The 25471-nt window shown below is 42.5% G+C and overlaps 1 protein-coding gene across 2 annotated transcripts in view; it reads left to right on the top strand.

The window, feature by feature from the left end:
• Nucleotides 1-1945: 1945 nt before the first annotated feature.
• LOC135510679 (solute carrier family 2, facilitated glucose transporter member 4-like) overlaps nucleotides 1946-25471 on the top strand; it is a 39953-nt gene continuing 16427 nt past the window's right edge. Inside the window, exons 1-3 of one of the 2 annotated variants that reach the window (XM_064931783.1) lie at nucleotides 1946-2303; nucleotides 6123-6218; nucleotides 21766-21926. In XM_064931783.1, the coding sequence (XP_064787855.1) occupies nucleotides 2271-2303; nucleotides 6123-6218; nucleotides 21766-21926 (290 nt within the window). In that variant the 5' untranslated portion in view covers nucleotides 1946-2270. Of the gene's footprint in view, nucleotides 2304-2655; nucleotides 2740-6122; nucleotides 6219-21765; nucleotides 21927-25471 lie in introns of those variants that run through there. The other variant, XM_064931782.1, reaches the window with a different exon arrangement.

Raw genomic sequence — 25471 nt, 5'->3', positions numbered from 1 at the left:
TGATTACTATGAGAGTCGTTTCTAAAATGTACCAACATTAAGTGTCTCTGTCTCTCGCCCTATCCATGTCTTTTGTAACAAGCCGCCATATTGTGTCAGTCCGCTAGGGACCTGTTTCTAACGTATTAAGTATTCCTGTGTTACCATTTAGTTAGCGAGTAAATAAATAATGAAACCAATGTGTGTGAAATTGAATCAAATGCAAGGCTGGGGTTTTTGCAGATGCAGGAGGTTATGACTGATCAGAATGACGATATGATACGAGGTTATGATTAATAAGAGTTTATGGATATAATTGGTAAAGACCTTTTAGAGTTTAATTCGGGAGATGATAACTCTTTAAAGAACCGCTCTCGTGGTGCCCCAGATCCTAATGAGTTAATTGTTACATGATTCATTTAATCGGGTAACAATTAAACATAGTTCGTTGATTAGATAAACAACAGTCATGAGATTAATGAAAGTAAAGTTACGACACAAGTCTAGACCACTACACAACTGCGATGATATGCAAAGCTTTATTATGAAGGTGATTTTCCAGTACCTCCGAGAGCCCCAGGTCACCCCCCTCTCCTGCACACTTTTTGTTCCGGCACCACCTGATTTACAAATTAAGCACTGATGTGTGTGCATCATCCCCCTATATATATTTGACACTCACAACTAGAGTTTCTCTTTGTTTGGGCTAGTTCGGTTGGTTTTAACAGGTATTATACATCAGCGTGTCTGTCCATGGATGCCTAATACCCTCATGCTATGTGGTCTAGTGGTTTGGAGTCCTTGGGCCACTGTTCTCCTGGTATAGAGTTTCTTCCTCATTTAGTGTGGGCCATACACATGACTCACTGGCCTGCTGCCCTGGCTTTGGAAGGTGGTGTCAGGTTCGGCCCCTCTTTCTCAATCTGTGCCTTAGATCAGAGTAGATAAAGGGAGAGAGGGAGGGATGAATGGAGGCAGGGGAGGGGAGGGGTGAGGAGGAAGAGAGAGTGGTGTGAGTTGGGGGTGTGTTCACAGGGGCTGAGAGAGAGCGCAAGTTGGATTGTGTCTAGACCAGACATTTTTCCATTGTGTTTTTGGCAGGTCCTACCTTGCCCCTCACCACCCCTTCTGAGACACACCTCCTAATCTACACCTGCTTGCTGTCCCCAAGTGGTATGTCCCCAAGTGGTATGTTCCCAATTTAGGACCCACCTGTTGCCTTGGGAATTCATATTTTGGGGGTTGGGGTTGTAGTGGATGGGGTGAGCTCGCTGCAGTGTACTGGTGGGGAGCATGACCCCTTTGGCATGTGTTCTAAAATAACAAAAGAATTTAGGACCGCAGAAAAGACAGACAATGGGAGCCAGTCCAATGCAGACAAGCCCCGAGCTGTCCAGAAGAAGTGTTGAGTTATAAGTCCAGATAGGTGGTGATGGACATTGGCTTGAGTTCCATATTATCTCCAAAATGCCAGGCGTTACAACCTTTGCAGGTAATTCCCTGCAGCGCAGTGGCCAACAAATATGGACAGTCCCTTTTTCATAGATTCACATTTTTCTGCCAGGTATCAATCTAATCAATAAAATGAAATGTTCTCTTCAATTGCATTTCATCCAATTGTAACCATTCTTCTTGGTGGTGCAAAACGTCACATAAGGTTTAAGAGTTAGGGAATACTTCAAAATTAGACCAGCTAGCCTACTGCATTTTTTATAGTGCTTTTAACAATTGCATGATTCATCACATGATTGGTGCTTTTTCACATACTTACATATGTCCAATATTTAAAAGGAGACTTATGGAATCTGAAAGTGCAAACCTAGTAGGAATCACATTGGCCGTTCTGTGTAGAGATAACACTCCTCTTGACTTCAGCCAATGGTGAATAAGGTCAATACAGCTCCTGCTTTCATCTTGCCGCAAAAGACGACCTCTGTGACGGCTGAAACTCCCTCCAGTCACCCCTCACACCCTCCCTCTCTCATTTAGAAAATACCAAGAGAGGTGTGCGCCAATGTCATTCTATCCAAGGTAGACCCGGACTCGCCACGAACTTCAAAGCGAGGAGACTCAGAGTTAAAACTTTTGAACTGTTTGCAACCCTGTCGCTTTTCACTTGTGTTTCAATTCTAGCCTTGGATTTGACTTTACCGGTCAACATTTAATACAAGTGCCAGGCTTACTGTCCATATTCCAAGTGAGGGTTTTCACGTCGTGTCCAGTTAGGAGTGTGCGTGGGGGAGCGGGACAACTGTCACGGACTGTAATTGGTGTCTCACGCGGTCAAAGCTATGCCGCCTGGGTTTCAGCAACTTGGAGTGGAGGTATTGTCAACATTACTCGTTTTTATAAGAAAATATGAAACGTTTTCATGCTCACTAACAATGAGTAGCCTCTGATGCATGGAGTAGAATTTACGCATAGGTTATAGCCTATTGAGACCGATTTTCAGTAGCCTAACCCATGTCTCTGCATGTGTGAATGAGCAGGTATATTTTGTTTATAAAAAGTCTATAAAAGTATAAATATCCATTAAATACATACATTGTTTACATTTTGTAATCCACGTTTTAGAGATCCATTAAGAACTTTTACAATAGGCTATTTGATATCTCCACCCAGCTAAAAGTTGCCTCTTTATCTCTTCGTTCTCATCCCCTTTCACTTTCTTATCTCAGGTGAGGGATGACTCTTCCACACCTGACGAAATGACTGGTTCATATGAACGCCTTTGAAACATTTATGTCATCTGAGAAAATGGTGACTAACTTTAGCCTAATACCACTTTGCAGCTGTGGAATGTGGAGATGTGATATCAGAACACAGACGACTGTCAGTGAAATATGGAATATTTAAAATGTAAACTAATTTCCGCGAATGAAACGTGTTTTTAGAATAATTATAGCAATTGCTATTCATCCATCAGAATCGGCACTATGAGCATTTACATTTAGAACCCCAATAACGTTACATGGGGAATATGTAAATAACGCTATGTAACTGAATGTCTCAAATTAGTCTTTCACGTTCTAAAAGTAGTCCAGACCCTCTAAATATATGGCTCTAACAAACATTCTACTTTCAGGGAGATTGTCAAAACAATGTGAGCCCTTATTTGTCCTATAGTGACCTTGACCAGGAGATACCTGCTTACAGGTCAGGCCTGAGATTAATATGGGTTGGTAGGTGACCCAGTTCCACCGGTTTGTGTTACATACCACAGCTCATACTAAAAACACTAAACTAGTACATATATTCAAAAATATGATCAGAATTGCAGCATCTTTGTATTTTTCTTCCTGCTCATAGTTTGTGGCAAAATAGAAAAGATCAAGAAAAGGCACTTCAGAGAACTGGAGACGATGAAAACAAGGTCTTAACATCAGCCCATTTCTTTCCCAATATGTTCTACATATGCAGGCTACAGTTGAAATGTTGTAAAGCCCATTCTATGAAGTGAAATGGAACACGACCCTTAGGTTCTTTTTTTGTTGTTGTACAATGTGGGTCTCTCGGGCACACAAAAAAAACAGGAAGTGTCTGGACAACCTCTACTAAAACACTAGATTCAGGGATGTGTAAAGGACCACAGAGATGTCGGGCAACAGAGCAAATGCCTGTCAGGACACGTTTTATTTGTCACCACAAGGCACTCCATTTCACTTTGGATATTTATACAACAGGGTGTGTGGTTTCTAGGAGTGAAGAGAAATGGAAATCTAAATTAAACATGAAAAGTTAGGCTAGATAAGGCAATTAGGCATACATGTATACTCACTACTGAATAACAAGTTAAACTAAATAATGTTCTCAATTGTACACTATAAATATAAAACATGCATCATATTGAAGTGCCTGAATCAAACAGTGTGGTTACATAGTAAACGGACCCAGGTAGGGTCTGAAGCTAGCATTAGCCAGGTATGCTATACGACTCAGATCAAGCACTGGGCCTGGAAATAATGTGGGAAAGGCACCATTATTGTAACATACAATTATACCAGTAAAATATGCACTATATCTTCACAATAACGGCCGAAGTGTGAGACAATGGCATCAGACTGAACAGCCCCCATGTAGTCATCGTTATGATTCGCAGTGGGCTACAAACATGTAGCAGGCTAGGCAGGTCATGTTAACAAATGATTAGCCTAGCACACAAACGAGTACAAACATCAATCCCTGCAAACAGACTTTCTTTCCTATCAACTCCCTCACCAATGGGCACACTATTTTACACAGCAAACACTTCTTTATTGCTAGCTCTGCTCCCATGTGTCCATTTCCCTCACTTTATCAGATTAGCCACGCCCAGTTGGCGGGCCCCGGCAAGGTAATTAGAGGACACACGGGAGCAGCGATTGGTTCATTGACAGGTCAATCATGGTCTATCAGGGCCTTTTTAACAGAAATACTAACACACACACACACATACACACACATACACACACACACACACACACACACACACACACACACACACACACACACACACACACACACACACACACACACACACACACACACACACACACACACACACACACACAGTGGCTGAAAAAGTACCCAATTGTCATACATGAGTAAAAGTAAAGATACCTAAATAGAAAATTACTCAAGTAAAAGTGCAAAGTCACCCAGTAAAATACTACTTGAGTAAAAGTCTAAAAGTATTTGGTTTTAAATGTACTTAAGTATCAAAAGCAAATGTAATTGTTAAAATATACTTAAGTATCAAAAGTGAAAGTAAATGCTATAAATCAATTCAATATATTTAGCAAACCAGACAGCACAATTGACTTTTTTATTTACGAATAGCCAGAGCTGCACTCAGAAATCATTTACAAACTAAGCATTTGTGTTTAGTTAGTCCACCAGATCAGAGGCAGTAGGAATGACCACATCTCTCTTGACAAGTATGTAAATTGTACCATTTTCCTGTCCTGCTAAGCATTCGAAATGTAACGAGTACTTTTTGGTGTCAGGGAAACTATATGGGAGTAAAAGGTACATATTTTCTTTAGGAATGTAGTGGAGTAAAAGTAAAAGTAGTCAAAAATATAAGAAGTAAAGTACAGATACCCCAAAAAATAACTTAAGTACTTCAAAGTATTTTTACTTTGTTGCCTTACTCCACTGCTTAGACAAACACATGCACACACTTTACCTTTGTTTTGCTTTTATGTTGACAAAACACGCCCTATCTGGGTACTCAACACTGCAAGGTCATCATGTCACAGCAACACAGACAGACACACCTCCGACACAAACTCAACCAGGTGTAGGATTCTAATGTAATATGCACACACATTTGGACATTTATTAATGGACCATTCTACAATTTTTCAGAATAGCATAGAATAGAATAGAATAGAATGATGTCCTCAGAGGGGAAATGCTTTGCACAGTCTTGTATAGTTTAAATAAAACATAACAGTGAACACCATGTATATGTATTCATTAATAACATAACATATTGATAACATTTTTGGAGAAGGAAACTGTTAACCCTATCTAGTTAATATCGGATAAGAACTAAGTAACTGTGCATTACAGCCCATGTTTAACTATTGTGAATTCAGTGGTATGTTGGGAAGGCTGCTAGAGCCAGTCAGCTTGCTGTGTCGAAGGTAAACAGATGTAAGCACTAGGAAAGCCTGGTCAGTCTCTCCCAGAGCCCCAAGCTGTCAGTCACCATGGCAACAGGTGCCTGTGGACTGATGGGAACATAGAACGCAAATATACTTTATATATACTGTATATATATTGTCATCTTCAACCTAGATGGGAACTAGGATGGAACTCAGCGTTCAGTCACCCAATCACACGATACACAGTTAAGTCCTGGCCACAGCTAGAAAGATCCTTTCCCATTGGTATCACAGTTATAAATAGTGGATATTAGAGAGGCTGTCGCGTGTGTGTCTGGGGGGTTAGGTTGTTTTTGCAACAAACCATGCCTTTCTAGGTTATCCATCCTCTCTGTATCCCTCACCAATGGGCACAATCCAACAGTCCTTGTTTCCCTTTATGAACAACCAGCGACACATATTTAAATCTAAATATATGGCTCTGCAAGCAACCACACAATTTCACCATGATTAACAGAGGTGTTGTCTTCCTCTTGTGTGTGTCCACTACAGACAGTGACTGGAACCCTTGCTCTCTCAGTGTTCACTGCTGTATTGGGCTCCTTTCAGTTTGGATACAATATCGGCGTCATCAATGCACCTCAGAAGGTAAGACCAACTTGCAATTTTATTAAAGGGGAATTCCACCACTTTTTAACCTCATATTTATTATCTCCAGCACCATACTAGTTTTCCCTTTAACCAGTGCCATAGATAAACAGATTCTGGCAAAATCAGGCCCACTTTGGCACCAAAAGTTACAGTACATTCAAGACCGTACAATTCTAATAGAATCCCAATTAGAATGTTGTCAGGGGGCATGTTTGGTATCAAATCAAATGTTATTGGTGACATAGACATATTTAGCACATGTTATTGCGGGTGTGGCGAAATGCTTGTGTTCCTAGCTCCAACAGTGCAGTAGTATCTAACAATCACAACAGTACACACACATCTAAAAGTTAAAGAATGGAATTAAGAAATATATAAATATTAGATCAAGCAATGTTGGAGTGGCATTGACTAAAATACAGTAGAATAGAATACAATATATACATATGAGATGAGTAAAGCAGTATGTAAACGTTATTTAAACATTATTAAAATGACTAGTGTTCCATTATAAAAGTGGCCAGTGATTCCAAGTAATTTATATAGGGCAGCAGCCTCTAAGGTGAAGGGTTGCGTAACCGGGAGGAAGTCGACTAGTGATGTCGATTTAACAGTCTGATAGCCTTGAGATAGAAGCTGTTTTTCAGTCTCTCGGTCCCAGCTTTGATGCACCTGTACTGACCTCGACTTCTAGATGTTAGCGGGGTGAACAGGCCGTGGCCCGGGTGGTTGATGTCCCTGATTATCTTTTTGGCCTTCCTGTGATATGGGGTGCTGTAGGTGTCCTGAAGGGCAGGTAGTTTGCCCCCGGTGATGCGTTGGGCACACCGCACCACCCTCTGGAGAGCCCTGTGGTTGTGGACGGTGCAGTTGCCATATCAGGTGGTGATACAGCCTGAAAGGATGCTCTCAATTGTGCAACTGTAACAGTTTGTGAGGGTTTTATGGGCCAAGGCAAATTTTCTTCAGCCTCCTGAGGTTGAAGAGACGCTGTTGCGCCTTCACCACGCTGTCTGTGTGGGTTAGCCATTTCAGATTGTCAGTGAGATTTACGCCGAGGATCTTGAAGCTTTCCACCTTCTCCACTGTGGTCCCGTCGATGTGGATAGTGGCATGCTACCTTTGCTGTTTCCTGAAGTCCGCAATCTACTGCTTTGTTTTGTTTATATTTACATTTACATTACATTTAAGTCATTTAGCAGACGCTCTTATCCAGAGCGACTTACAAATTGGTGAATTCACCTTCTGACATCCAGTGGAACAGCCACTTTACAATAGTGCATCTAAATCATTTAAGTGGGGGGGGGGTGAGAAGGATTACTTATCCTATCCTAGGTATTCCTTGAAGAGGTGGGGTTTCAGGTGTCTCCGGAAGGTGGTGATTGACTCCGCTGTCCTGGCGTCGTGAGGGAGTTTGTTCCACCATTGGGGGGCCAGAGCAGCGAACAGTTTTGACTGGGCTGAGCGGGAACTGTACTTCCTCTATATTGAGTGAGAGGTTATTTTCCTGGCACCACACTCCCAGGGCCTTCACCTCCTCCTTGTAGACTGTCTCGTCATTGTTGGTAATCAGGCCTACTACTGTTGTGTCGTCTGCAAACTTGATGATTGAGGTGGAGGCATGCGTGGCCACGCAGTCATGGGTGAACAGGGAGTACAGGAGGGGGCTGAGCACACACCCTTGTGGGGCCCCTGTGTTGAGGATCAGTGAAGTGGAGGTGTTCTTTCCTACCTTCACCACCTGGGGGCGGCCCATCACAGGGCGGGGTTCAGACCCAGGGCCCCGAGCTTAATGATGAGTTTGGAGGATATTATGGTGTTGAATTCTGAGCTATAGTCAATGAACAGCATTCTTACATAGGTATTCCTCTTGTCCAGATGGAATAGCGCAGTGCGATGGCGATTGCATCGTCTGTGGATCTATTAGGTCGGTAAGCAAATTCAAGTGAGTCTAGGGTGTCAGGTAATGTAGAGCTGATATGATCCGTAACTAGCCTCTCACAGCACTTCATTATGACAGAAGTGAGTGTTACGGGGCAATAGTAATTTAGTTCAGTTACCTTTGCTTTCTTGGGTACAGGAACAATGGTGGACATCTTGAAAGTGGGGACAGCAGAATGGGATAGGGAGAGATTGAATATGTCCGTAAACACTCCAGCCAGCTGGTCTGCGCATTGTCTGAGGACGCAGCTTGCGATGCCGTCTGGGCTAGCAGCCTTGCGAGGGTTAACAACCTTTAACGTCTTACTCAAGACGACTCCCGAGAAGGAGAAACCACAGTCCTTGGTAGTGGGCCACGTTGGTGGGACTATGTTATCCTCTAAGTGGGCAAAGAAGGTGTTTAGCTTGTCCGGAAGCAAGATGTCGGTATCCGCAAAGTGGCTGGTTTTCTCTCTGTAGTCCGTGATTGTCTGTAGACCCTGCCACATACGTCTTGTGTCTGAGCCGTTGAAAAGCGACTACTGACGTTTTGTCTGTTTGACTGTCATATTCCCAGTCACCATGGTTAAATGCTGTGGTTCGCGCTTTCAGTTTTGCGTGAATGCTGCCATCTATCCACGGTTTCTGGTTTGGGTAGGTTTTAATAGTCACAGTGGGTACAACATCTCCTATACACTTCCTGATTAACTCAGTCACCGTGTCTGTGTATTTGTCAATGTTTTTCTCAGAGGCTACCCGGACCATATCCCAGTCCGCGTGATCAAAACAATCTTGAAGCATGGATTGGTCCGATTGGTCAGACCAGCATTGAATAGACTTTGCACAGGTACTTCCTGTTTGAGATTCTGTCTATAGGACAGGAGGAGCAAAATGGAGTCATGATCAGATTTGCCGAAGGGAGGGCAGGGGAATGCCTTGTAGGCATTTCGAGAAAAAAAGTTGAGTAGCAGTGGTCCAATGTTTTTCTAGCGCGAGTACTACCGTCAATATGTTGATAGATCTTCGGTAGCCTTTTCCTCAAATTAGCTTTGTTAAAATCCCCAGCTACAATAAATGCGGCCTCAGGGTATGTGGTTTCCAGTTTGCATAAAGTTCAGTGTAGTTCTTTAAGGGCCGTTGTGCATTGGCAGGATAGAGAAGCTATGTCTGGTAAGACGAGGGGCGCGATTTCTCATTTTAACCTCTTGAAACTCCCCATCCCGGATCCGGGATTGTGACTAAGCCTCAGGCTCATTAGCATAACGCAACGTTAACGATTTCTGAAAATCGCAAATAAAATTAAAATAATGCGTTTGCTCTCAAGCTTAGCCTTCTCTTAACAACACTGTCATCTCAGATTTTCAAAATATGCTTTTGAACCATAGAAATTGACTAATTTGTGTAAGAGTATGCAAAGCTAGCATAGCATTTTGTGTAGCATGTAGCACGCAACATTTTCACAAAAGCCAGATAACCAAATAAATAAAATCATTTACCTTTGAAGAGCTTCTGATGTTTTCAATGAGGAGACTCCCAGCCACATACCAAATGCGCAGTGTTTCCTGAAAGCGTCTGTGTGTAGGAGAAATCGTTCCGTTTTCTACATTGCGCCTGGCTACCGAAACGAACCGAAAATGCAGTCACCTACAACGTGAAACTTTTTCCGGATTAACTACATAATATCGACCGAAACATGGCAAACGTTGTTTGGAATCAATCCTCAAGGTGTTTTTTCACATATCTCTTCATTGACATGCAGTTCGTGGAAGCTTGCTTCTCTCTCTGTGCCCCATGGAAAAATACTGGCAGGTGACTTTTGCGCACCAATTTCAGCGCAGGACACCGGGCGGACACGTGGTAAATGTGGTCTCTTATGGTCAATCTTCCAACGATCTGCCTACAAATACGTCACAATGCTGCAGACACCTTGGGGAAACGACAGAAAGGGCAGACTCATTCCTCTTGCGTTCACAGCCATATAAGGAGATCATGAAAGACAGAGCCTCAAAAATCCTTGTCATTTCCTGGATGCCAAGTCATCTTGGTTTTGCCTGAAGCTCACGTTAAAGGGCACGCACAGAGAAGATATTTGTATTTCTGGACACGTCAGAGTGTTTTCTTTCGAACAGTAGCAATTATATGCATAGTCGAGCATCTTTTTGTGACAAAATATCTTGTTTAAAACGGGAACGTTTTTCTTCCAAAAATGAAATAGCGCCACCATAAGTGTAAGAGGTTAAAGAAGTCTCGAGTTATTGCTCGTCTGAGGTAGAGTACCTCATGATAAGCTGTAGACCACACTATCTACCAAGAGAGTTCTCATCTATATTATTCAAAATGGTCTATTTACCACCTCAATCCAATGCTGGCACTAAGACCACACTCAACGAGCTGTATAACGCCATAAGCAAACAAGAAAATGCACATCTAGTAGCGGCGCTCCTAGTGGCCGGGGACCTTAATGCAAGCAAACTTAAATCCATTTTACCAAATTTCGACCAGCATGTCACATGTGCAACTAAAGGGGAAAAAAACCTCTAGACCACCTTTACTCCACACACAGAGACACAAACAAAGCTCTCCTTCGCGATCCATTTGGAAAATCTGACCATTATTCTATCCTCCTGATTCCTGTGTACAAGCAAAAACTAAAGCCGGAAGTACCAGTGACTTGCTCAATACGGAAGTGGTCAGATGACACGCATGCTACGCTACTGGACTGTTTTGCTACCACAGACTGGAATTTGTTCCAGGATTCATCCAATGGCATTGAGGAGCATACCACCTCAGTCGCCGGCTTTATCAATAAGTGTATCGACGACGTCGTCCTCACAGTGACCATACATATCTCAACCAGAAGCCATGGATTACAGTGAACCGAGCTAAAAGCTAGAGCTGCCTCTTTCAAGGAGCGGAACACTAATCTGGACGCTTATAAGAAATACCGTTACGCCCTCAAATGAACCATCAAACAGGCAAAGCGTCAATACAGGACTAAGATTGAATCCTACTACATCAGCTCTGACACACGTCAGATGTGGCTGGGCTTGAAAACTATTACAGACTGTGAGCTGCCCAGTGACGTGAGCCTACCAGACGAGCTAAAGGCCTTTTATGGTCGCTTCGAGGCAAGCAACACTGAAGCATGCATGAGAGCACCAGCCGTATCGGACCTTTAAACAGGTCAACATTCACAAAGCCACAGGGCCAGACGGATTACCAGGACATGTACTCAATGCATGCGCGGACCAACTGGCAAGTGTTTTCACTGACATTTTCAACCTCTCCCTGACCGAGTCTGTAATACCTACTTTTTTCAAGCAGACCCTGTGCCCAAGGAAGTGAAGGTAACCTGCCTAAATGATTACCACCCCAGTAGTCATAAAGTGCTTTGAAAGGCTGGTCATGGCTCACATAAACACCATCATCCCGGAAACCCTAGACCTACTCCAATTGGCATACCGCCCCAACAAATCCAATCTCAATCGCACTGAACTCTGCCCTTTCCCACCTGCACAAAAAGAACATCTATGTGAGAATGGTGTTCATTGACTACAACTCAGCGTTCAACATCAGTGTCCAAAAATGCTCATCACTAAGTTAAGGACCCTGGGACTAAACACCTCTCTCTGCAATTGGATCCTGGACTTCCTGATGGGCCTCCCCCAGATGGTAAGGGAAGGCAACAACACATCTGCCACACTGATTCTCAACACTGGAGGCCCTCAGGTGTGCGTGCTTAGTCCCCTCCTGTACTTTCTGTTCACCCATGACTGCGTGGCCAAACACGACTCCAACACCATCATTAAGTTTGCTGATGACACAGTGGTAGGCCTGATCAGTGACAACAATGAGACAGCCTATAGGGAGGAGGTCAGAGACCTGGCAGTGTGGTGCCAGGACAACAACCTCTCCCTCAATGTGAGCAAGACAAACGAGGTGATCGTGGACTACAGGAAAAGGCGGGCCGAACAGCCCCCATTAACTTCTTATGGATGGGGGGCAGTATTGAGTAGCTTGGATGAATAAGGTGCCCAGAGTAAACTACCTGCTACTCAGGCCCAGAAGCTAAGATATGCATAGTATTAGTAGATTTGGATAGAAAACACTCCGAAGTTTCTAAAACTGTTTGAATGATATCTGTGAGTATAATAGAACTCATATGGCAGGCAAAAACCTGAGAAAAAAATCCAACCAGGAAGTGGGAAATCTGAGGTTTGTAGGTTTTCAAGTCTTTGCCTATCCAAGATACAGTGTAAATTTGGTCCGATTGCACTTCCTAAAGCTTCCACTAGATGTCAACAGTCTTTAGAACCTTGTTTCAGGCTTCTACTGTGAAGCGGGAGCGAATAAGAGCTGTTTGACCAAGGGGTCTGGCAGAATGCCATGAGCTAAGTCATGCACGCAGCCGTGAGAGCTAGCTGCGTTCCTTTTCATTTCTAAAGACAAAGGAATTGTCCGGTTGAAACATTATTGAAGATTGATGATAAAAACATCCTAAGGATTGATTCTATACATCGTTTGACATGTTTCTACAAACTGTAATATAACTTTTTTGACTTTTCGTCTGGACTAAGTGTGCCTGTGCCTCATGAATTTGGATTTGTGAACTAAATGCGCGAAAAAAGGAGGTATTTGGACATAAATGATGGACTTTATCGAACAAAACAAACATTTATTGTGGAACTGGGATTCCTTGGAGTGCAGTCTGATGAAGATCATCAAAGGTAAGTGAATATTTATAATGCTATTTCTGACTTCTGTTGACTCCACAACATGACGGGTATCTGTATGTTTTGTTCTGGTGCCTGAGCGATGTACTCAGATTATTGCATGGTGTGCTTTTTCCGTAAAGCTTTTTTTGAAATCTGATTTCTGACTTGCATTAAGGAGAAGTATATCTTTAATTCCATGTATAACACTTGTATTTTCATTAACATTTATGATGAGTATTTCTGAAAATTGATGTGGCTCTCTGCAAAATTACCGGATGTTTTGGAAGCAAAACATTACTGAACATAACGTGCCAATGTAAACTGAGATTTTTGCATATAAATATGAACTTTATCGAACAAAACATACATGTATTGTGTAACATGAAGTCCTATGAGTGTCATCTGATGAAGATCATCAAAGGTTAGTGATTAATTTTATCTCTATTTCTGCTTTTTGTGACTCCTCTCTTTGGCTGGAAAATGGCTGTGTTTTTCTGTGACTAGGTGCTGACCTAACATAATCGCATGGTATGCTTTCGTTGTAAAGCCTTTTTGAAATCGGACACTGTGGTGGGATTAACAAGTTTACCTTGAAAATGATGTATAATACTTGTATGTTTGAGGAATTTTAATTATGAGATTTCTGTTGTTTGAATTTGGCGCCCTGCACTTTCACTGGCTGTTGTCAAATCGATCCCGTTAACGGGATTTCAGCCCATCTCATCTCTAAGAAGTTTTAACATCGACGGAGCTGTAGTGGAGCAGGTAGAGAGTTTCAAGTTCCTGGGTGTCCACATCTCCAACAAACTATCATGGTCCAAACACATCAAGACAGTCGTGAAGAGGGCATGACAACACCTTTTCCCCCTCAGGAGATTGAAAAGATGTGACATGGGTCCCCAGATCCTCAAAAAGTTCTACAGCTGCACCGTCAAGAACATCACAGCCTGGTATGGCAACTGCTCAGCATCTGACCATAAGGCGCCACAAAGGGTAGTGCGTACGGCCCAGTACATCACTGGGGGCAAGCTTCCTACCATCCAGGACCTATATACTAGGTGGTGTCAAAGAAAGGCCCAAATAATTGTCAAAGACTCCAAGTCATAGTCGGTTCTCTCTGCTACCGCACGGCAAGTGGTATTGGAGCGCCAAGTCTAGGACCAAAAGACTCTTAACAGCTTCTACACCCAAGCCATAAGACTGCTGAACAAATAATCAACCCCCCCCTTTGTTTTACACTGCTGCTACGCACTGTTTATTATCTATGCATAGTCACTTTACCCCTATATACAAAATAACTTGGATAACCTGTACCCCCGCAAATTGACTCGGTACCGGTACCCTCTGTATATAGCCTCGTTATTGTTATTTTTATTGTGTTACTTTTTATTTTTATTTCGCCATTTTTACTTTAGTTTATTTAGTAAATATTTTCTTAACCAACAATGCAGTTCAAGAAAGAGTTAAGGGCTTGCAAGAAAGCATTTAACAGTAAGGTATTGTATTCGGAGCATGTGATAAATAACATTTGATTTGAAATGTGATATTTTATTTTCAATAAAAAAAATATTTAAAAAAAACTGTTTTTGCTTTGTCATGTAATCCATTTTAGAATAAGTGTAAAGTAACAAAATGTGGAAAAAGTCAAGGGGTCTGAATACTTTCCGAATGCACTGTGTGCTCATTGTCCTCACCAGGGTTTTGACCTGACTGTAGTTCAGTGTCGTAACTGACATCAGTGGGCAAATACTCACTTTCGTTGGCCAGTGGCACGCTGGAAAAGTGAATCCCGGTTTCAACTGTACTCATGCAGATGGCAGATAGCGTGTCTGGCGTCCTGTGGGCGAGCGGTTTGCTGCAACAAGAGGTCCCGTGAGAAAAAAACTTGCCGCCTATAGAAATCAAATGCCCATCCAACTGATTAATTAAAGTTATGTTAGGATATATCAGTTATCCTGTTAGAGCTTTTGTGCTGAATCCACTGTGTTGACTAAGGTGCCCTGTTTATGGTCATGTCAGTGTGTAGGAAGGAGATTTCAAGATGTGGGAAGTGTGCAGGAAGGCAAGGGACAGACGATTGTGTAGTTTCAGTGGATAAGGTTATGTGTGTTAACTGTAGGGGTGACCATGCCGCTGGGGATCGGAAGTGTCCGGTGCGAGAGAGGCAGGTTGAAGTGGTCAGAGTAGTGCAGAAAGTGTCGTATGCTGAGGCTGTGGAGAAAGTAGAGGGGGATTTTATTTTGAATTGTTATCGTTCATCTCATTTGACCACCTCCCTCCAATGATCACTCAAGCCATGAACTTTCCAACCCTCTCATGATCTACCCTCTCATGAATGTGGTTGTTGATTTCTAAATTGCTTGTCTTTTTTGTGTTGCTTTAAAGCGCTTTGATATTCTTTATGTAATGAATAGCGCTTGAATAAATGATTAATATGACCTTTTCGGAAACAGGCTATTGTTGTCTTTTTTCTCAGGGCCAGGTTTGTCCCGTTCACAATGAAGTAGAGTCTATAGGCTTTAAAAGCAACATATTAATGTCAGTGCAATCAATTAAGGATTCAAACTAAATGAAATGTCGGGATAGAGGAAAGAAGACATGTAGGGATATAGAAGAGAGGGGGAGATAGGGGGAATAGAGAGACTGTGAGGATTGATGAACTATTACAGAATAGGAGATGGATAAAGAGAGCAGGAGGAAGAAATATATTGGAGACAAGAGAGGGAAAGAGCAGAAGAGAGAGTGGCCAGGGGAGCATCCGAATAATGTCAACACGAGCCGCATGAGGAAACACACAGCGTTGCCAAAAAATACCCCCCGCCCTCCTCATGCCTCCTCGCCCTCCTCACCCATCCGCAAGCCTGCACAGTTCACACATCTATCTACCCCCATTCCTGCACTTCAACCCCCCCACATCTCAGATATCCTTAACAGCCAAGGGTGAAATTGGAGGCAGAGGGGTTTAAGGCAACGATTCTGGTGTCATGGGAAAGAGGGGCTATTTTGGGCTTTTTTTAGGACGACACTCAAAAGGTTTGTTGAGGCTTCATGCTGTGACTCAGACAAGGGCGGGCGGTGTCGCTTTCGGAGAGAAACACACCATAGTGCACGTACAGCCTCCCTGAACAATATATAGTTAGATGCTCTCGCTGCAATCTAGACAATCTCTTAGATTCACTGTCGTAAAGCCCCCTTCTCATAAGGGGGCTTTAGTTGTGGTTTGGTGGTCATGGCATATATCAGAACATATATCAGCTAATTACTAATAGATCAAATAAAGCAGATCATATATCAGCTAACATACACCAAATATATTAGAACATATATCAGCTAAAATAGCTAATATATGTTAGAATATATTTGATGTAACAGAAATAAAAAAATATTACAATATATCAGCTAACATACATCAAATATATTGGAACATACATCAGCAATCATAAACTCAGAAAAAAAAGAAGTGTCTCTTTTTCAGGACCCTGTCTTTCAAAGATAATTCGTAAAAATCCAAATAACTTCACAGATCTTCATTGTAAAGGGTTTAAACACTGTTTCCCATGCTTGTTCAATGAACCATAAACAATTAATGAACATGCACCTGTGGAACGGTCGTTAAGACACTAACAGCTTACAGAAGGTAGGCAATTAAGGTCACAGTTGTGAAAACTTAGGACACTAAAGAGGCCTTTCTACGGACTCTGAAAAACACCAAAAGAAAGATGCCCATGGTCTGTGCTCATCTATGTGAACGTGCCTTAGGCATGTTGCAAGGAGGCATGAGGACTGCAGATGTGGCCAGGGCAATAAATTGCAATGTCCGTACTGTGAGACGCCTAAAACAGAGCTACAGAAAGACAGGACAGACAGCTGAACGTCCTTGCAGTGGTAAACCACGTGTAACAACACATGCACAGGATCGGTACATCCGAACATCACACCTGCGACACAGGTACAGGAAGGCAACAACAACTGCCCGAGTTACACCAGGAACGTACAATCCCTCCATCAGTGCTCAGAATGTCCGCAATAGGCTGAGAGAGGCTGGACTGAGGGCTTGTAGGCCTGTTGTAAGGCAGGTCCTCACCAGACATCACCGGCAACAACGTCCTTTTTGCCAGTCCTGTCGACTGGCAAAAAGTGCTCTTCACTGGCGAGTCACAGTTTTGTCTCACCTATCGTTGAAGGAATGAGCGTTACACCGAGGCCTGTACTCTGAAGCAGGATCGATTTGGAGGTGGAGGGTCCGTCATGGTCTGGGGCGGTGTGTCACAGCATCATCGAACTGAGCTTGTTATCATTGCAGGCAATCAAAATGCTGTGCGTTACAGGAAAGATATCCTCCTCCCTCATGTGGTACCCTTCCTGCAGGCTCATCCTGACATGACCCTCCAGCATGACAATGCCACCAGTTGTACTGCTCGTTCTGTGCCTGATTTCCTGCAAGACAGGAATGTCAGTGTTCTGCCATGGCCAGCGAAGAGCTGTATCTCAATCCCATTGAGCACGTCAGGGACCTGATGGTGGCCACACCAGATACTGACTGTTACTTTGATTTTGACCCCCACCCCTTTGTTCAGGGACACATTATTCCATTTCTGTTAGTCACATGTCTGTGGAACTTGTTCAGTTTATGTCTCAGATTTTGAATCTTGCTATGTTATGTTCTTACAAATATTTAAACATGTTAAGTTTGCTGAAAATAAACACAGTTGACAGTGAGAGGACATTTCTTTTTTTTCTGAGTTTACATCAAATATATTGAAACATACCCAGCTAGCAGATTTTGTTTCCTGGAAGTTGTGAGAACGTATGTTTTTGGTTTCACATAGTTTTTTTCCTGCCCGTTAAAACTGATTTTTAAAAAACATTCTGAGAACAGAAGTCAAAATGTATCCTGTTCTGGGAACATTTATTTTTAGGTAGCAGATAGGTTCTGAGAATGTTTTACTCTGGTTCCTTGAAAGTTTTCCTGTTGGTTTTATTAATGCTCTGAGAACAAAATGATAGGTTATTTGGAGTTTTTTTTAATAACTTCCTTAAAACTTTTACTGAATGTTTCAATGAGACTTTTAATAACACTGCTAGCTTATTTTGGGTTTTGAAATCCAAGCACAGGTAGAACACGTAATTGTATTTCCTTAGGCATTTATCATGCAAACACATATATTTGTTATTGCGGCACAGTATAAGTGAGATTCAAACTTGTAATCGAATGTTCTTTAGCCATGGAATGAGTCCACTGAGTCACCAGGTAGTCTGAATACCAGTCTCTTTAGCTAACATTCCACTCCTTGTCATTGCCAAAGAGACTGGCCTTTTGGCAGTCTACAACATTCAATATACACTGGATTTACAACGAACTTGCTCATTGGTTGTTGGAAATAATATTTTCCATTACAACATGTGGTACCTGGAAAATATAAATAGAATTTATAATAAAGTCAAAAACAAACATTTAGCTGTGAAGCAGGTTCTATTTCGAGGCATAAAATCAAATTTCAGATGTTTTGTGGTTGGAATTACTGTATTTACTTTGAGAATTTAGACTTGAGCTAGCAACAAACAAAAAACGGTTGCTTAGCCACCAGATACAAACATGTTTTGTGGCGGAAAAAAGTGATAGGTCTTTGAATATTTGCATAATCGTTGTGATTGGAAGATTGATCTGAGGGTGATCGAATCAGCATCAAATCCTCTGTTCTCCTTGATCTCATTAATGATAAAATGTTCATATTTGAAGATAGCAGAAAGGCTCTTTGCCACATGGCATGGAGTACAGTGAGTGGATTAGCTAAAGAAACTGGTACCCATCCTACCACGATGGGGCTAGCATGCCATGTTTTTTTAGGCTTTCAAAACTGTTCATTTTAGTCTATTAAAACAGAGACCATTTCAAAGGAAAACATTTTTCTTATTTTTTAAATTTAACCTTTGTTTAACTAGGCAAGTCAGTTAAGACAATATTCTTATTTACAATGACGGCCTACCCCAGCCAAACCCAGACTATGCTGGGCCAATTGTGTGCCACCCTATGGGACTCCCAATCACAGCCGGATGTGATACAGCCTGGACAAGCACTCATTAAGATCAGGAGTGGCCAATTAATGAGCGTGGACAACACACCAGAGCACACTTACAAGATAGAGGATAGAGAGAGTTTTGTTCATGCTGAGAATGGATTGTACGTTTTTAAATAACATTCTCAGAGGGTTCTCTGAATATTACTAAAGTGTTCTTGTAGTTTTTTTATTTTTGAATTTTTTTTTCTCCCCAATTTCGTGGTATCTAATTGTTAGTAGTTACTATCTTGTCTCATCGCTACAACTCCCGTACGGGCTCGGGAGAGACGAAGGTCGAAAGCAATGCGTCCCCTGAAACACAACCCAACCAAGCCGCACTACTTCTTAACACAGCATGCATCCAACCCCGAAGCCAGCCACACCAATGTGTCGGAGGTAACACTGTGCACCTGGAAACCTGGTTAGCGCGCACTGCGCCCTGCCCGCCACAAGAGTCGCTAGTGCGCGATGAGACAAGGATATCCCTACCGGCCAAACCCTCCCTAACCCGGACGACGCTAGGCCAATTGTGCGTCGCCCCATGGACCTCCCGGTCACGGACGGCTGCAACAGGACCTGGGCTCGAACCCAGAGTCTCTGGTGGCACAGCTAGCACTGCGATGCAGTGCCCTAGACCACAGGCCTTGTTCTTGTAGTTTTTATTGAAAAATATCTTGACATTCTCGGAACAATTTGAGAACATGACTTTAAATGGAAACACGAGGAAAGCTGTGGGAAACGTTTTGCTGAAGTACTGAAATTCCCACAGAAGAACGTTGTTTCTTAACGTTCTTGAAACAATTTGACAGCATTCCCAATGTCAAACCAGTTGGAGAAAGCTCCTAGACCGTTACCAAAATTGAAATGACATGTAACCATGTTTGAACTTTTAATCAAACGTTCTGTTAAAGTAATGAAATATAAAATAAAATAATATTTTTTAAATGTGCTGAGAATGTTTCAAAGCAAGCAATTATCCTGCACCATTCCTAGAAAGTTGTGGGATGGTTGTTTGCAAAATAACCATAGAACAACCACGCTCTTACCAATCTCTAAGAAACATATGGTTCTGAGAACTTTATGTGCTAGCTTGGGTACTGTGTATCAGCTATTATACATAAAATATATAGGTACATATATCAACAGTATGTTATATCAAATGTAGAATCAGTTTCATGCTGTATATATTGCATTTTGTGTAGACAGCAGTATCATTCAACTCCTCAGTTCATACAGTTCATATGAGGAAATCTGTCAATTGAAATAAATAAATTAGGCCCTAATCTATGGATTTCACATGATTGGGAATACAGATATGCATTTGTTGGTCAAAGATACCTTATAAAAAATGCTCCTCAAAATGCTCCTCAGGATCTCGTCACGGTATTTATGTGCATTCAAACTGCCATAGATAAAATACAATTGTGTTCGTTGTCCGTAGCTTATGTCTGCCCATACCATAACCGCACCGCCACCATGGGCACTCTGTTCACAACATTGATATCAGCAAACCGCTTGTCCACACGATGCAATACACGTTGTGAGGCCGGTTGGAAGTACTACCAAATTCTCTAAAACAGCATTGGAGATGGCTTATGGTAGAGAAATTAACATTCAATTCTCTGGCAACAGCTCTGGTGGACATTCCTGCAGTCAGCAACTATTGCACGCTCCCTCAAAAGTTGAGACATCTGTGGCATTGTGTTATGTGAAAAAAATGCACATTTTACAGTGGCCTTTTATTGTCCCCAGCACAAGGTGCACCTGTATAATGATCATGCTGTTTAATCAGCTTCTTGATATGCCACACCTCTCAGGTGGATGGATTATCTTGGCAACAGAGGTATGCTCAGTAACAGGGATTTAAATAAATTTGTGCACAACATTTGAGAGGATTAAGCTTTTTTGTGCGTATAGAACATTTCTAGGATCTTTTATTTCAGCTCATGACACATGGGACAAACACTTTATGTGCGTTTATATTTTTGTTCAGTGTATATTGAGCAGATTCTTAGGAATCTGATAGTATCTGTATTTAGATACAGACAGGGAGTGAGTCAGACAGAGTAACAGACGGAGATAGTCAGGTGAGTTGTGTTACGAGAGAGGCCTTACAACCGACGTGCCCCCGCTGGTATGTACTCTCTGGTCATGAGTCCTGGTCCCTTGAACCTCTTTAAACATGAGCCAAAACCTTGAACCCTGTGCCATCTGTTCACCAGGCAAAACCTTCAGGCCCAAAAGAACCTCTTGACACAACTGTGCTACTCGTTGAAAGTCAATCCATTGAAAGACAATCTATTTGTGTTCAATTCTAGGTAAGGGATTAATGATTGGGAAGTTTTCGATTTTGATAGACCATATTTGCAAGAAGCACATAGTATTGAATGGTGGTTATACCCGGCCTTCACAGAACAGTTTGTCATAGTATTCACACAAAGCACATTTCTCTCTGTTCCATTGCCAAAGCATTTATCTCAAGGAAGTAACACTTTTGTATACACTTACCTAGATTCAGTATATGTGGCCCATGCCATGCGGGAACCAAACCAAGAACTCTGGTGTTGGAAGGATGCACAACACTCCAAATACCGGAACCAATTTGAATAAAGCTCATAAATCAATTTTGTCTTGACATTGTTGTCTTCCTGGCCTGGTCCCAGATCTGTTTGTGCTGTCTTACCAACTCCTATGATCCCTGTCGTGCTGAGACAGCACAAACAGATCTGGGACCAGGTTACAGTCATCCTGCTATAACTAAGGAAAAATGTTAGCTCTATTGGATGGCTCATCTGTCTCCCTGTTGTCTTGTCATGGTCTCATCTCATCTCTCTTCTCCTGCCTTTCCAGATAATTGAGGCGGACTACAATGCTACATGGGTGCACCGGTATGGAGAGCCCATTCCCACCGCTACACTCACCACTCTGTGGTCCCTGTCGGTGGCCATCTTCTCTATAGGAGGCATGATCTCTTCCTTCTGTGTGGGCATCATCTCAGAATGGCTGGGCAGGTAGGGGAGATGATACACTCAGACACGAGAAAGCGGACGCACAGACACGCATGCACACGCTAGGGTGATCACATTAAAAACCTCAAAATGCGGGACAACAGGATGATTTTGCAGGACATTAACTGGACAGTGTTGCTTACATGAATGAAACATTTGGCAGCATTTGCATATGCACAGTAGCGGATTTAGGTATGGGCAACATGGGCAGCCGCCCGGGGGGTGAGCAAGATGGTGAATTTGACATTTGCGCGAGCGGTTTTCTATTGCTCGTTTGCACGTCACGTCAATGATATCATGTCACCGTGTGGGACTGTGGGTCTATTAACCTTGTCGGAGTGGGCGCCCTGATTCTAGTTTGGGAACTACTGCCTGGAAAGGTCTCCCACTCAGAAGTACAAGATGGGGAGGTGGGCAGGGGTAGGTTGACCTCAGGTCTACCCACTGGAAGCCCGAGGTAGGGGGAGCAACGGAATCTATCAAATTGCGAACCTCTAACTTTGTACAGTACTAATGCAATTAGTACAATCAGTCACACTATGAAATGCTACCAAATGAACCACAATTCATTCATAAAACTGTGAACATATAGTTTCACAGACATATTGTTACATTTTTTCTGGTTTGTGCAAAATCATTAAGAATAATATAAAACCAGTCTGCACACCACCAAGGTGAATTGGTTTAGTCTCGACAGTGTTGGGGGATGGATAATGTATTCTCGACTCTTGGTTGACAGTGTTGGGGGATGGGTAATGTAGTCACAATGGGTAATGTAGTCTCACCTCTTAGTTGACACCTCTTAGTTGACAGTGTTGGGGGATGGGTAATGTAGTCTCGACTCTTGGTTGACAGTGTTGGGGATGGGTAATGTAGTCTCGACTCTTGGTTGACAGTGTTGGGGGATGGGTAATGTAGTGATGCTCGAGTGCCAAATCAACACAAATGGACAAGAAAAGGTCTAAGCCATCAGGTGCCCAGTTTAGGAAAAAGAAGAAAGAAGAAGAGGAGAAATGTACAAAAGATAAAGGTTTGCAGCTATGTCATCTCTTTATGAGTATAATATTATGCATGTAATAGGCCAGTATAACATGTTAGCCTATTGGTTAGCCTATGTTACTATGTTGCTTGCTTTGCTATTTTTATTTATTTAACCAGGCAAGTCAGTTAAGAACAAATTATTATTTACAATGACAGCCTAGGAACAGTGGGGTAACTGCCTTGTTCAGGGGCAGAACAACAGATTTTTACCTTGTCAGCTCGGGGATTCGATCTAGCAACCTTTCGGTTACTGGCCCAACGCTCTAACCAGTTGGCTACCTGCCGCCCCTATTACACATAGGGGGACAATATTCTGTTTTCTGTCCAACTAGCTTACATAACATTGGATATAATTTCACACAGTTTCATCATGATAATGTGTGTAGCCTGCAGAAAAACGATTACAACCGAACTAGCACATTATTGATTTGGTTAACTTTCATTGAGGTGACATCATAAAGGTTTTCTGTGATTGTATTGACTAGGTCCTGAGCTCAGTAAGGGGGATTTCCAATGCTGTAGGCTAACTTAAAATACGTCTATATTATGCTGATATTTTCTATCTTTTGTGATATATTGAGTCTTAAGGGGGTGTCTTATGCCTAGAATTAGCCAAGGAGGTTGTATGGTTCATTTGGTTCCTATTCTGAAAGTTTGATCAATTGTGCATAATGACATGTATATTTAATTGTGCAACAAATGTATTTAGGGTGTCAGACTCATATACTGTATTTCAATGAAAATTCAGGGGCACTTCTGAAATATTTTTGAGCACCCTCTGGCACTGGCCAGGACCTCCTGAGGAGAAATGATCTCAGAGCCTCAAGATGACCATCATCAGCCACACAGGTGTCTTCACAAATGTTGTCTGAGACTGAGAATGAGGATGAAGACCCGTTTGCTTCCACTTCTCCCCAGCAGGATTCTGCAGGATTCTACAGGTGTGTGTGTGGGTACACGTACATGTGTTTATGTGTGCAAACCTGTATAAAATAAGCAAAATCAATAATTTCCCTTTTGCAAAGTTTTAAGTTTCCATTTTGTAGGTTGCAACAATGATTTTATTATTACTGGGTATGTATGTGGGATGTTCCACCAGTATAAATGCTGTGAATAATGTGTGTAAACTAATGTCCATGTGCTCTCCATTAGAAATGCCTGTAGCAGCATCCCCACCAAATCCTGCTGCTGAGGATGAACCACTGTCTACAGACCCTGTCTACAGACCCTACTGACTGAGGATGAACCACTGTCTACAGACCCTGCTGCTGAGGATGAACCACTGTCTACAGACCCTGCTGCTGAGGATGAACCACTGTCTACAGACCCTGCTGCTGAGGATGAACCACTGTCTACAGACCCTGCTGCTGAGGATGAACCACTGTCTACAGACCCTGCTGCTGAGGATGAACCACTGTCTACAGACCCCGCTGCTGAGGATGAACCACTGTCTACAGACCCTGCTGCTGAGGATGACCAACTGTATACAGACCCTACTGACTGAGGATGAACCACTGTCTACAGACCCTACTGACTGAGGATGAACCACTGTCTACAGACCCTGCTGCTGAGGATGATGAACCACTTCAGCTCTGACAGACTAGTTTGCAGAGGACCAAGTGAGGTACCACCTAACTTTGCTTTCCCAAGGAATGAGAGTGATAGAAGAAGTTGCACCAGTATTTCAGGAAGACTTTGGTGAGTGTTGAAAAAATCCCTAGAAGTTGGTTGGTGTATTCTGAAAGAAACAACAGCCTCTTCTGCTTCTGCTGCAAACTCTTTTCTAGGAAGAAAATGTATTTAGCAAACTCATGTTTGACAGACTGGAAACATGCAAGTTCTTTGCTGACTTCATACGGCAGCAGTCCAGAACACCAAAACTGCATGAAAACATGGAAAGAACTGGCAATGAGGATCAAAAAAGGGGAAACAATTGATAAGCACGAGATGGCACTTATGTAGGCTGAGAGGATGAGATGGAGAGAGGTGTTGACACATCTGACTGCTATTGTGCAGTCTCTGGCAATTAGAAATCTGGCACTAAGGGGACACACAGAAACACTGTACTCTCCATCAAATGGAAATATCCTCAAAGAGGTTGAACTGATGGCACAATTTGATCCAGTCATGAAAGAGAACCTTAACCGTGTCCAAAAAGGGACTTCAAGTCACACCACCTTGGCCACCAAATACAGAATGAACTCATTGATTTGTTGAGCAGCATTTCAATAATGGTGAGTGACATTAAGCTGGCAAAATGATTCTCTATCATTCTAGATTGCACCTCAGATGTCAGCCACACTGAACAGTTGTCAGTTGTGATTAGAATTGTGTCCCTGAAGGAGGAGCCCCAGATAAATGAACGTTTTACGGGAGTTTTGGAGGCAGAGGAGTCCACGGGCCAACATTTGGCATCCCTGATTCTCAAAAGATTAGCTACAAATTCATTTTGAGGACTGCAGAGGACAGTCTTATGATAATGGGGCCAACATGAGAGGCAAAAACAA

The sequence above is a fragment of the Oncorhynchus masou genome, chromosome 23 (genome assembly GCF_036934945.1).
Source record: "Oncorhynchus masou masou isolate Uvic2021 chromosome 23, UVic_Omas_1.1, whole genome shotgun sequence".
NCBI classification, from domain to species: domain Eukaryota; kingdom Metazoa; phylum Chordata; class Actinopteri; order Salmoniformes; family Salmonidae; genus Oncorhynchus; species Oncorhynchus masou.
The sequence above is the reverse complement of the archived record's forward strand: the minus strand, read 5'-3'. Positions and strand labels throughout refer to the sequence as shown.